Raw genomic sequence first — 11,573 nt, 5'->3', positions numbered from 1 at the left:
GGGGGCATATGACCCCCTATGCCCTCCCAGGTTGCAAGCAGCAGCAGGAGGCCTTCCGCCCTACCTGGGCAGTGCCTGCCCCCTCCCTCACCACGGGCTGGGGGGTGATCTCCCCCGCCCTTCCACCACACTGGACTTACCAGCTGGAGGCAGCTCACCACGCTGCCGGCTGTGCTCCTCTCTGCCTGAGTGCCACGCTGTGGCTGCGCGCAGCATGGGCTTTTATCAGGCCAATATCCGATACAGCCAATTTTCTTTATATCAGCACCAATCTAATATTGGACCAATGTATTGGTGCACCTCAAAGGAAAATAAGGGATAAACTCCTGTTTAAAAAAAAAGGATGGCATGCTAACTAGAGTTAGGAATACAGAAGAACAAATTGTTTCCTGTAGAAAAGAAAAAGGGCTTTAAAAATCATAGGATGCCTGTTTAATACACATACAAATAAAGCAAAAGATTCAAAAGTTAATTCATTATATGAATGAACAATCCCTTAGAAGGGTGAAACCTCATTAACCAGAGCTGCTTGGAAAATGGACACCCTGACCCTTAGGGATTATAAACAAAAATGTTCAGGTCCAGCAGAGATAGAGGGTGTCTTTTCCCATTTTTCAATATTGCATTTTTTTCATGTGTGCATACGTTCCTGCATCGCTGCAGGGTATTGTGTGGGATGACCCTTGAGGTCCATACTACATCCTGTGATTATGTGTTTTGCTTTTCTTTTCTAAATCTGGAAAGGAATTTGCATTATGCAAGTCAGGCAGAAGGTTGGGCAGAGTACCTTAGACGCTAACTGGCTCAGAGAAGCATGAGTTTTCATACACAACCTACTACTATAATAGAGGCAGTCCAGCTGGTCAACATATCCCAGGGTGCAGAGGCCCAGCACATGGCTGCCTGGGCAGTGGCCCACTTCAGCAACAAGCTGGACCTGGCATGGATAGGGGCCATTTGCATCTTGTCCTCATTGTTGGTGACCTGCTGCCAAATAGCTGGGACAGGTGGTGGTCATTCAAACTGACAGATCAAACCTCATTCCTGTTTAGCTAAACTTTACTTTTGCAGCTTAAAACAGAGAGAGACTCTCTAACTGGCCCTTACCTCCCCACCTGTGGACGTGCAATTCCCAAGCGACTTCAGTATCATAATGGAAGTTTCATAGTTTCTAGGGTCAGAAGGGACCTGAGAAGATCATCTAGTCCGACCCCCTGCCATGGCAGAAAAGAGTACTGGGGTCAAAGTATATCAGCCTAGAACCTCCACTCTCCACAGATAGTCAGATAAAACACCAGCCTTTAAGAACTATATTTTACATCAAAAAGCTCCAGTATGGACAGGGTATTATAACCATATATTCTCTCTAGATAAGAAGTGTGGCACAATTTAAACCAGAATTATGGCAAAACTGTTTTCAGCATTTCCAGAGCTTGCATGAAAATCAGCAAGAACTATAAACCATTTGGGTGAAGACAAGAGTTGTACCTAATAACTTGTATCTGCTGGGAATATCAGACGAATCAAATCCCTTCCGCTTCTCTTATTACTGGAACGCTAGACGTAGCTATTTAATAAGCCAAAAAAAACCACCAACAACAAAACAAACATTTCCCTATGTACCAGTTGGTAATTAGAAGGTAAATCATTCATTAGTAATAAAAACAGTAGCTTGAAGTATTACAGAACATTAACTCTACTGCAGGTTCTTTTATCACAAAAAGTATATGCATTTCATTGTGAACCAAGATGCCTATAATGCATCACCAAGACATACTTAATTTTTGTCCTCCCCTGAAAAACTATCATCTGTAAAATAAAATAAAAAAGACCAGCAACAGAAAGTCAATTAATAAGTTAATAAGTCAATTAGTTTTCTTCTTCATACTGTAAGTAAAGATATAATATACTATGCTCTCAGTTAAATAGTGGTACAAATACATCTTGAAAGTGAAAGCAAGGAAAAGGAATTACCTTGTCTTTATATAAAATAGACATGAGCTGGAAATGTACACAAAATGTAGATTAAAAATTAAAATTTGTTTGTAGAAGTCTGAAGTTTTTTGAGAGCCATAAAGGACACAATACTGTATAGCCAAGTCATAAAACTACCACACAAAATGGCAACAGGGATGGTTCTAAACGGTATACTTGAAAATAAGGATAATTCAAACACTTTATTTTACAGACTAATCTTAGCCTCATATTTCCCTGCCACTCTCCCCCTAAAAAACATCTCAAATTTCATTTCTTACAACATACGCCCCTATCCTCTGCCAAAACTGATAAAAAAAACTCTTTACCACATAAAATAAACTTGCTAGGCCTCAATCATTTAAAGAGCTCCTTAGTTTTAGTTCTACATCTTTAAGGGAAAAATATGCTTTTTCACTGTCCACTTTTGCTAATGATTTGACAGAGAATGCTTTTCACTGAACTACAATATTTCTTTTAATTTTTAGCCTGGAAGAGTTGTGACTCTTGTTGAAGATCCAGAGGTACAGTACACTGCCTTATAAACAGTCTTTATAGCACACAGAATATTTTCCTGGATTCCACTTGTTCGATACATCATTATGAAACAGCATGTTCTTATCTTTAAAATGTAAATAAATAATTATTTTTTTTGCTGTCAAAGCATGTTCTCAGATTTCCCATCAGTCTCAAAATTGAAACTATGGATTTCAGCAGATACATTTTAGGCAGTCTGTAAGTAAGCAATTAGAAAGTATATTAGCTTTATTATTTCAATAAAGGAAGAGTTCTAAGCATGCTTCTGAACAGTCAAGTTAACCACCCTGTTTAAGTAAATTTGTAGCACCTGGCAGCTATTACTAATATTGGCTGTTTTGATAAAACTTCTTCCACAAAATAAAACTTGGCATGTATCAAGACTAAATCCTAATAAAAACAGGACATACCCTTGCTTAATTTTTTATACCAATATGAAATGTAATCCCTCAACTATAATTCTTATCATTTTGTTTTCTACTGAACCCTGAATGTGAATGAAAATTCTTCTTCAGAAAAAGGTGTAAGGACCTGATTCTGTTACTCTTACTCATCTCAAGTAAGAGTATTTGCTGATGAAAGTACTACTCAAGGCATGGAAAGAGTGACAGAAACAGAATGAAGCCTTACATTTGTGACTATGTAAGTCAGAAAAGTTACAGGTTTTGTACATAACAATGGGGGGGCTGACAGAGGGGGAAGAGAAACACTTTCTTAAATTTTACCCTCATGTCCAGCTTTGCCAGATGGTGACAATACAGCATAGATCTCTATCACAGCCTGGCCCTACAGCTCTTTCCTACATTAATTGTTCCACTGTAAGATTCCCAGCTGAAGACCTCATACAAGCTAAGACAATACTTTTAAAAATGTATATTGTATGTGGTCCTAAGGGATTCAGTCCATACACCAATTAGTATGCAATTCCTACAAATGACTGATAAGCAATACTATGCTGTGTTAAGCACTGTGACCCTCAGTAGAAAATGACTGTGAAGACCACATGCTACTTGATAATGAGAAGTTCTGAAATTAATCTCAAGAGTCTTGTAGACATTATGTTTTCCCACACTTCTTTTAAAGCAGTAGCATTGCTTGATTACAAGGCAATGTACTAGGCCAGACTTACGGAAACAAGACAAAACTAAAATTTATTACAATTAGTACAACTCTTTAGTCATGTGACTGTATTTAAAGTGTATTGTGTGTTGAATTTTGCCTTTCTTGTTGAATTTTTAACTTCTTAGTACCCAGCCTCCCACCTGACTAGTTCCCGCCACTCCAGTTCGGCAAGATCACTTTAAATTGTAGTTCTAGTCTCCTTAGCATTTTCTGCACCAACTTTAATTCAACCAGAAACTTGATTATGGTTAAATTTAAACCAAAGTAGCTTGCAGATAATACTACAAGATAAAGTGGTAGATTCTGTCAATATTGTCTTAAAAACAAACCAAAAAAACCCTGAAAAACACCAGAGGTCCCATTTTCTAGTGCAGTGGTCACCAGGTGGATCCCAGAGCCTCTTCAAGTCGATCTTGGGTGGGGGGGGAGGAGCTAAGCATATGCGTGCATGCACATGTGCATGTCCCGCCCCCAGCCCAGCAGGTCACTCAGTGGGGGAGGGAAGGGGTGGAGGTCTGGGGAGCACATGCAGTGGGGCTCATGGTGCAAAGCCCAGCCTGCAGCTGCAGCCACCTCCACTACACACAAATCGGGGGTGGGGGGGACATGCCCCCCCCCCAAATGCAGGGAGCACCAGCAGGGAGTGTGGGCAAGCCCTGCACAGCCTGGGTGGGGTGGGGAACGGAACTACAAGTGGCTCATCCGGGGGGTGTACCTGCCCCCAGATCTGCACATGGGGGCAGGGACAACGCTGGGCTCTTCCTGGCCAGGCTGCACTCAGGCCAGGTGGCTGCAGCAGTGGCACTGGGAGCAGGGCCATGCCCTGCAGGAATAGTCAAGCACAGCCTTCCCCTCCCCCCACCAAGGACATGGGGGCTGGTGGGCTGCTGCTGTTGGCTGTAAGGCTGCCTGTGGGCAGGCCTGGGTGTTCCTGCCAGACCTGGCCCGTACTGCGCTGGGAGTGGGGATGCCCCCCCACGGCCCCGCAGCCACCCAACCTGAGCGCAGCTTAGCTGGGAAAAGCCCAGCACTGCCCTAGCCCCAGATGCAGATCCAGGGGCATGCACCCCCCTGACCTCCTGGGCTGCATGCCCCTCCTTCCTCACACCCCCCAGATAAGCCACTCATGGCTCTGTCACCTGCCTCACCCCGGCTGTGCGGGCCTTGTCACTCCCTCACTGCTGTTGGGGTGAGGGGGGAAAATCAAGGCCCCAGCAGTGAGGGAGCGGGGTAGGGCTGGGGCCTCGATCTGCCCCCCCATGGGCCTTTCCTCTCCCCACTTCCCTCCCCACAGACTTACCTGTGGGGGTGGGGGGGAAGGTGTAGATCTTCAGTTCCTCTTAAATTCCAGAAGTGATCTCTAACCTAAAAAGGTTGGAAACCACTGTTCTACAGGGTTCCAAAACCCTTAAAAAACAAGCAGGATCCCATGTTATAACTAGTCTGAAGGAACATTGTTTGAAGACTGACAGGTATTTCACTATCAAGGCCAAAGCAATTTTCTATAAATCATCTAGAACTGCTCCAGAAATTGTCAGGGGTCTGTAGACCAGTTTTAGAGCCATTTTTAGTCTATCAAAAGATATGTGAATAATCCATGTTCTTGCATTTGAGCTGAACAGGAAAGAGTTCTCCAACAGTATTTTAAGTTTTCCCATTCACTTCAGAAGGAAAGAGAGATGGTTTGAAATTAAATTAAAGAGATACTTGTTCAAATTCCACTAGACCTTTCCTCACAGTAACCAATAGCTTAGTGGTTAAGGTGCTCTCCTGGGACACAGGAAAGCACAATTTAAGTTCCTTCTCTGTCTGATTTGGACCAAGGTCTCAGCTCTTGCTTTCATACTTCTGGAGAATGCCCTAGCCACTGAGCCATTGGGGGGCAGGGGGAGGGGGATGTCTGCTCTCTCCGTCTGGTTTTGATGAGAATATTTCTCTCACAAGAACTGTTATGAACAGTTTTGATAGATCTGCATTTTATGACAAAAAAGATATCAGAAAATTCCTGACCAGCTATTGCTTAGATTTTTCTGCATCAGCTACATAAACATTCTGATTTATTTCAGCAGAAGCAGATCAGAAGAGCTTCCTTAATTTAGAAGGGAGAAAAAAAAATGTTTCAATATAGTTTGCAAACATTCCCCTAACCTAACAGCCTTACCCAACCTAAATTTGCTTATGGTTGCTAAACCATCAAAGATTTGTGAACCTCATAAACTATGAGATTGCAAAGGAGAATTTCCCTTTTGGCTCCCAACTACCACAGTGAAAATGTTAGGGTCTGCACAACTGCCACAAACCATTTGGCTGCAGGGGAAGACATACAGAATTTTCCAGATATCCAGACAGAGAGGAATAAAAACAGAAATTATTATTGACATAAAATCTGTGGTATGATCACATTTTGAATGCTGCAGTTCTGGTGCCCCAACCTCAAAAAGGATATATAGAATTAGGAAAGGTACAAAGATAAAGGCAACAAGAATGATCAGGGGCATGATGAGAATATGGGGAATATGAGGAGCGACTAAACAAGCTAAGGCTTTTTAGCTTAGAAAGATGACTTGGGGCAAATAGGATGGAGGTCTATTCAACAGGGATTTACTATTTGCTATCTCTCGCAATACTAGAGTTGGGGGACGTAATTATGAAATCAATAGGTAGCAGATTTAACAAGCAAGGATGTCCTTTTTCACAGAATGTGTAAGTAAATTGTGACATCACTGTCACACAATGTAGAGGCTGGGAATTTAACCAGGGTCAAAAGAGGACTATACAGATTTACCCAGGGATAGGTTCAGCAGTGAATGGTTTGGTTAGGTGTGAACCCTCCAATTTGAAATTCCTAGGTTTCCTTCCTGAATAGTGTATGTAGGGGAATGGACACAGGGGAGGAGAGAGAAGTCTGGAGATGCCCTACAGAAACCATCTTTCCCTTAGCATCTGCATTCCACCACTGCAAGATACAGGATCCTGGACTAGATGGACCTGTTGTCTCACGCAGCATGGTATCTCTTATCCTCACATTCAAGGGAGGAAAGATTTTTAATCAGGATGTGCGATAGATTGGTTAATTGTGGGGAAAAAAAGCTGACAAGCAAAATACCTCTGCACCAAAAGCACTCTAAGTCCCAGAGCACTGCTCAGCTCAGTGAATAGATGGGGTACATCAGACAAAATGTTTCACAAAAATTAAAGTGAGGTAACGTGCAAAGGGAGAAAAAAAGTAGAATTCAGTTTTAAGTCCCACTATATCAGACAAGCAGAAGCAGTCTGTAATCCACTGGTGAAGGATATTGTGGGGGGAAGGATCATTTTTAATTTTGCACATTAGCAATTGCTACCAGCTAAAGTTAACTTTGTGTGTAATTGGGTTCAAATGTACAAGACCCTGGGCACTCCAGAAACAGTTCATCAAAACAGACCTCATGCTTGGTATAACAGTGCATACTCACCCTAGCTTGAATGACTCTTTAATAGGCCTGTGGCAAATAGGGAAGTATTCTATTTGGATTCAGCTGATTCAGAGGACAGTGATTCAATTCGGTGATTCGAATCACTCTCCCCACTCGATTTGGCCAAATCAGAATCGGAGATTCAGCACCAATTTGGAGATTCAGATCGGTCAGGGGCAGCCAGGCACAGCTGGGCGTCTGCAGGTTCTCCCATGGCTCCTCCAGCTGTGCCTGCCTCTCTCTGGGTGGGGGGGAGCTGTGGGAGACCCCCCATGGCCATCCTGCCCAGCTCCATCCCCTGCCCAAACCCAGCCTCCTGGCACTTAAAATAAAAAAGCCCCGCATTCACAGCTGCAGCAGCAGCTGCATAGGGCTCTGGAGTCTCCTGGCAGAGCCACCCCCCCCCCAACGCAGTCCCTGCTCCCCAGTCAACCCCACACACACGCACTCAGCCCAGCCTCCCGGCAATTAAACAAAAAAAAATGCCCCACACTCACCAGCTACAAGAGCGGGGATCAGGGCCTCTGGGTGCTTGTGGCAGAGCCCCCCGCCCTGCGCAGTGTGGGGCAGTGGGGATCACCCTCCCCACCTGGTACCCATGCGGCAGCTGCCCCATGGTGCAGGCGCAGCTTGGCAGGGCGCCGTGCACTGCCTGGGAGCTGGGGTCACTGGAGCTGGGCTCCAGCTAATACATGGAGCTGCCCCAGCTCCCAAACAGCGCACGGTACCCTGCAGAGCCATGCTGCATCTGCACCATGGGGCAGCTGCCGCACAGATGCCAGGTAGAGGGGAGGGCGATCCCCACTGCCCCTCACACTGCACAGTGGGGCTCTACCATGAGCACCCAGAGGCCCCAATCCCTGCTGCCAGAGCCGATGAGTACAAGGCTTTTTAAGTGCTGGGAGGCTGCGGCTGGGCAGGGGATGGGGCTGGGCAAGGCAGCCATGGGGGCTTCTCCCACAGCTCCCCCCACCCAGGGAGAGGCAGGCACAGCCAGAGGAGCCACAGGAAAACCTGCAGCCACTCAGCTGTGCCTGCCTCTCCCTGACCAATCCAAATCTCTCCAAATCTTTCCCAAATCAATTCGGAGGCTTTGGATTCAATTTGAATCTTGTAATAGGTCTCCTGATTCAATTCGGATTCAGAGATTTGGCCCCCAAATCTCCTCCTAATTGAGGCAGCTACCAAAGCTTTGCACAGCCCTACTATTTAATCAGGGCACAATACCTGTAAAGCTGATGCTTCCCTAGAATGGTAGCCACAGATAAAGGCAAATGTAACAGTAATCATAAACTTAACTGTTTTGTAGTTGGCAAAATAAGCGAACTGCAGTACAGGGACTGTCATGACTTTCTGTATCTTTCTGGTGTTTTCCACACCATAGTACTACTATTGGACACCATTATATTACAGAGAGACTCATATGAGCAAAGACTGGTTATGCATTTTCACTTTAATTGTATTGATAGACAAACTTCTTTGTTACTGCAGCAGTCTCTTTCCCCAGAGGAAATAATCAATTTATACTTTTAATTGCGACTCCAGGGCTATCCATCTTAACATATTATAGACAAGCCATCAGCTGATGTAATTGATCTGTTTCTATTAAAATTCTGCACAAGTTGCTTTGAAACAAGAATAAATTCATAAAAGTAACATTCATTTGAAAGTATCTTAGAATTGATTTAAGTTTCTCCTTTTTAAAATTTCCACTTCATGACAAAAGGAAGCAAGGAAAGGAAGAGAGAACTTTTTCTTTGAAACCTTGCCATTGTCAGATATAATCCTCTCTCCTTTGATGCATCTGACGCATGGCTTTCCTAGATACAAAACCAAATAAATACACTTTGGTTAATACAGCATTAAGTGCTGTTGCAACAAGAATATATACATTATGCTTTATGCACATTCACACATTCTAATTGTGTCTACATCAGAGCATGAATAATCAGCATAGTTAGTTCAAGAGCTCTGTGAACAGACTTGAGCTTAGAAATGAGCAAGCTTCCTGCATCTGAACCCTTAGAGCTTATTCACATTACAAAGTTGAAGCTTGGGAAGGTAAATTAGGTTGGGAATGTGTAATTTGGTATTCCTCATCTTGAAGGGCCAAGACAAAGTTACAATTACCTAAAAAGGGAAATAAAATAGGAAAGTTTCTTTGACCCCCTAAAAAAAGGTAAGGAAATAACAGAATTCAAGACAGGATAAGTAACTGTTACAATGCAATAGTTTCTTTTTCTAACTGAAATATAAATTGCATTTGTTTTGTTTTAACTTCTCTCATCATAAAAGATTACTTTGGCTAAAATATGGTCTGTTAGCTGTAAAATTCAAAAACTTCTACAACTGAATCCCCCAAGAGCAGCTGAAGTACAACATTAGTTGAAGATGGTCTAATGTAAAAAAAAAAAAAATCACACATATGTTTCTATCACCTTGTTGCATAAGTGCCAACAATTTGTGCACCAGTTTAGTGCCAGAGAAAACGATTATTCCTGTGCACTTCTGCAAAGCATTATGACTTGTCTTCACCTACTGAAAAGCTGCAGGGGACCAAACAGATAGAGAACATACTGGAAAAAGGTGCAAAACAATTTAAGTCTGCATCGGGGATGGAGACAAACAGACACTGACTCCCTACAAGTGCCACGGCATAGCACTGATGTCACTGTACTCTATGCAGAACTCCCCTGTGTCAGTAGGGTTTGTCTATGAAAACAGGTAAGGGAAGGCACGTGCCTTCCTTAAACTATAATTAAATAAAACTCTGGGAATCGTGGCTTTGAAGACATCAAAATTGTTAAACTTCAAAAAAGTTGTTAATGCCAATTCTGATAACAACACTGTTGGATGCTCCATAATAGAAGGTTTAGATGGAAAATTAAGTCTGAAATGTAATCTGGTGGACTCATTGGGCGTTTATGCACGTGCTCCAGGAGTGGGGGGCGCTTTAATTAGAGTGGCTCTTGTAGATCCCCCATCCAATAGCCACTCTAATTAAAGTGCCCAGAGCGTCTTGTGTATCAGCATCCCTGCGCTTCAAAACGGTGGTGGGGGCACTTTAATACTCACTGAATGAGCTTTAGATAAAGCACCCCCACCGCCATTTTGAAGCGCAGGGATACCGATACACGGAGACAGAGGAGGTTGCTGGAGTGTGGTAATTGCCATACTCCAGGAGACTCAATTAACTGACTCTGCTCCAATGCACTGAAATAGGCACCCTTCTTTTTTAATCCTGTACACCTGTGGTACCTATACTACATACATCCTATAGAATATTTATATCAGAATAAAGTACTCTAAAGTAAGAAACACCTAAAAACTTTCAATCTACCAGGCCAAGAAACTTATCTTTAAATCTGCTATTTTGGTGCAGTTGAGAAACTTTAATTTTGTACTTGAATGAACTGTTTAGCTGCCATTCACTAAGTGGTATTAGCCTCAGTCTTTACTGCATTAAATTAGTTGCAATTCCTGGAGGACCTGTCTCTGCAAGTAGAAATAACTGTATTAAGTTCTTCAGTTCCTAAGCTGGGTTCATCATCAGCAAGAGAATGCACAAAGAATTCTGTAAAATTATTAAATTTCAATTAAAAGCTGCTAAGCAAAACACAACCATTTGATTTAGGAGAACGCAGCACAAAGTAGTAACTGGTTGCAGAAAGCAACTACAACCTAGGAGGATTTTAATTCTTAGTTTCTTAAAGAGTTTTATTGACAAAAATGGTGATTTGCTAGAGCGTTTTTAACGTTACTTCAGTTTACCCCTATGGTTATGTTCTTCAACAGGGCTGCGTATGGGGTGTTGCTTACAAACTGCCCTCAGGACAAGAATGTCAAGTAAAGGCATACCTTGACTTCAGGGAGAAAGGAGGCTACAGAACAACAGCTGTCACTTTCTATCCAAAAGATCCCTCAATAAAACCGTTTAACGTATTATTATATATTGGAACTTATGATAATCCTAACTACCTTGGTCCAGCACCTCTGGAAGAAATTGCTGAACAAATTCTTAATGCAGTTGGTCCTAGTGGAAGAAACACAGAATACCTGTTTGAACTTGCCAGTTCCATGAGAAGTCTTGTACCAGAAGATGCAGATGAACATCTCTTCTCTTTAGAAAAATTAGTAAAGGAGCTCTTGAAAAAACACCAAAACTTCAAATGTACATAAAAAATAATTTCAATGTCAAATGGCCTCTATCCATCTTCAGAACAATTGCTTCAATGTACAACGGGTATATGATTTGGGCAGGGGTGGGCAAAATCCAGCCCACCAGCCAAATCCAGCCCACAAGGCCATTCTATCTGGCCTGCGGGGCCCCTAAAAAAATTTAGAAAATAAATATCTATCTGCCCTTGGTTCCTGTAAAAAAAAAATGACAAGAACCAAGGGCAGTAGGACCCAGGGGAAACCCGGCAAGATCCCACAACACCAGGGCCCACCCAGCCCTGCTGCCCCCCCCCCCCCCCCCCCCCC

At 43.1% G+C, this 11,573-nt stretch overlaps 1 protein-coding gene across 1 annotated transcript in view; it reads left to right on the top strand.

The window, feature by feature from the left end:
• Positions 1-11,396, top strand: part of CHAC2 (ChaC cation transport regulator homolog 2) — a 24,797-nt gene extending 13,401 nt beyond the window's left edge. The window contains exons 2-3 of the mRNA XM_019507931.1: positions 2,463-2,498; positions 10,884-11,396. Coding sequence (XP_019363476.1) covers positions 2,463-2,498; positions 10,884-11,267 — 420 coding nt within the window. The 3' untranslated portion in view covers positions 11,268-11,396. The remainder of the gene's footprint in view (positions 1-2,462; positions 2,499-10,883) is intronic.
• The last annotated feature ends 177 nt before the right edge of the window (positions 11,397-11,573 follow it).

Source organism: Gavialis gangeticus, unplaced genomic scaffold, assembly GCF_001723915.1.
Source record: "Gavialis gangeticus isolate Ggan-Ray unplaced genomic scaffold, GavGan_comp1, whole genome shotgun sequence".
NCBI lineage: Eukaryota > Metazoa > Chordata > Crocodylia > Gavialidae > Gavialis > Gavialis gangeticus.
The sequence above is the reverse complement of the archived record's forward strand: the minus strand, read 5'-3'. Positions and strand labels throughout refer to the sequence as shown.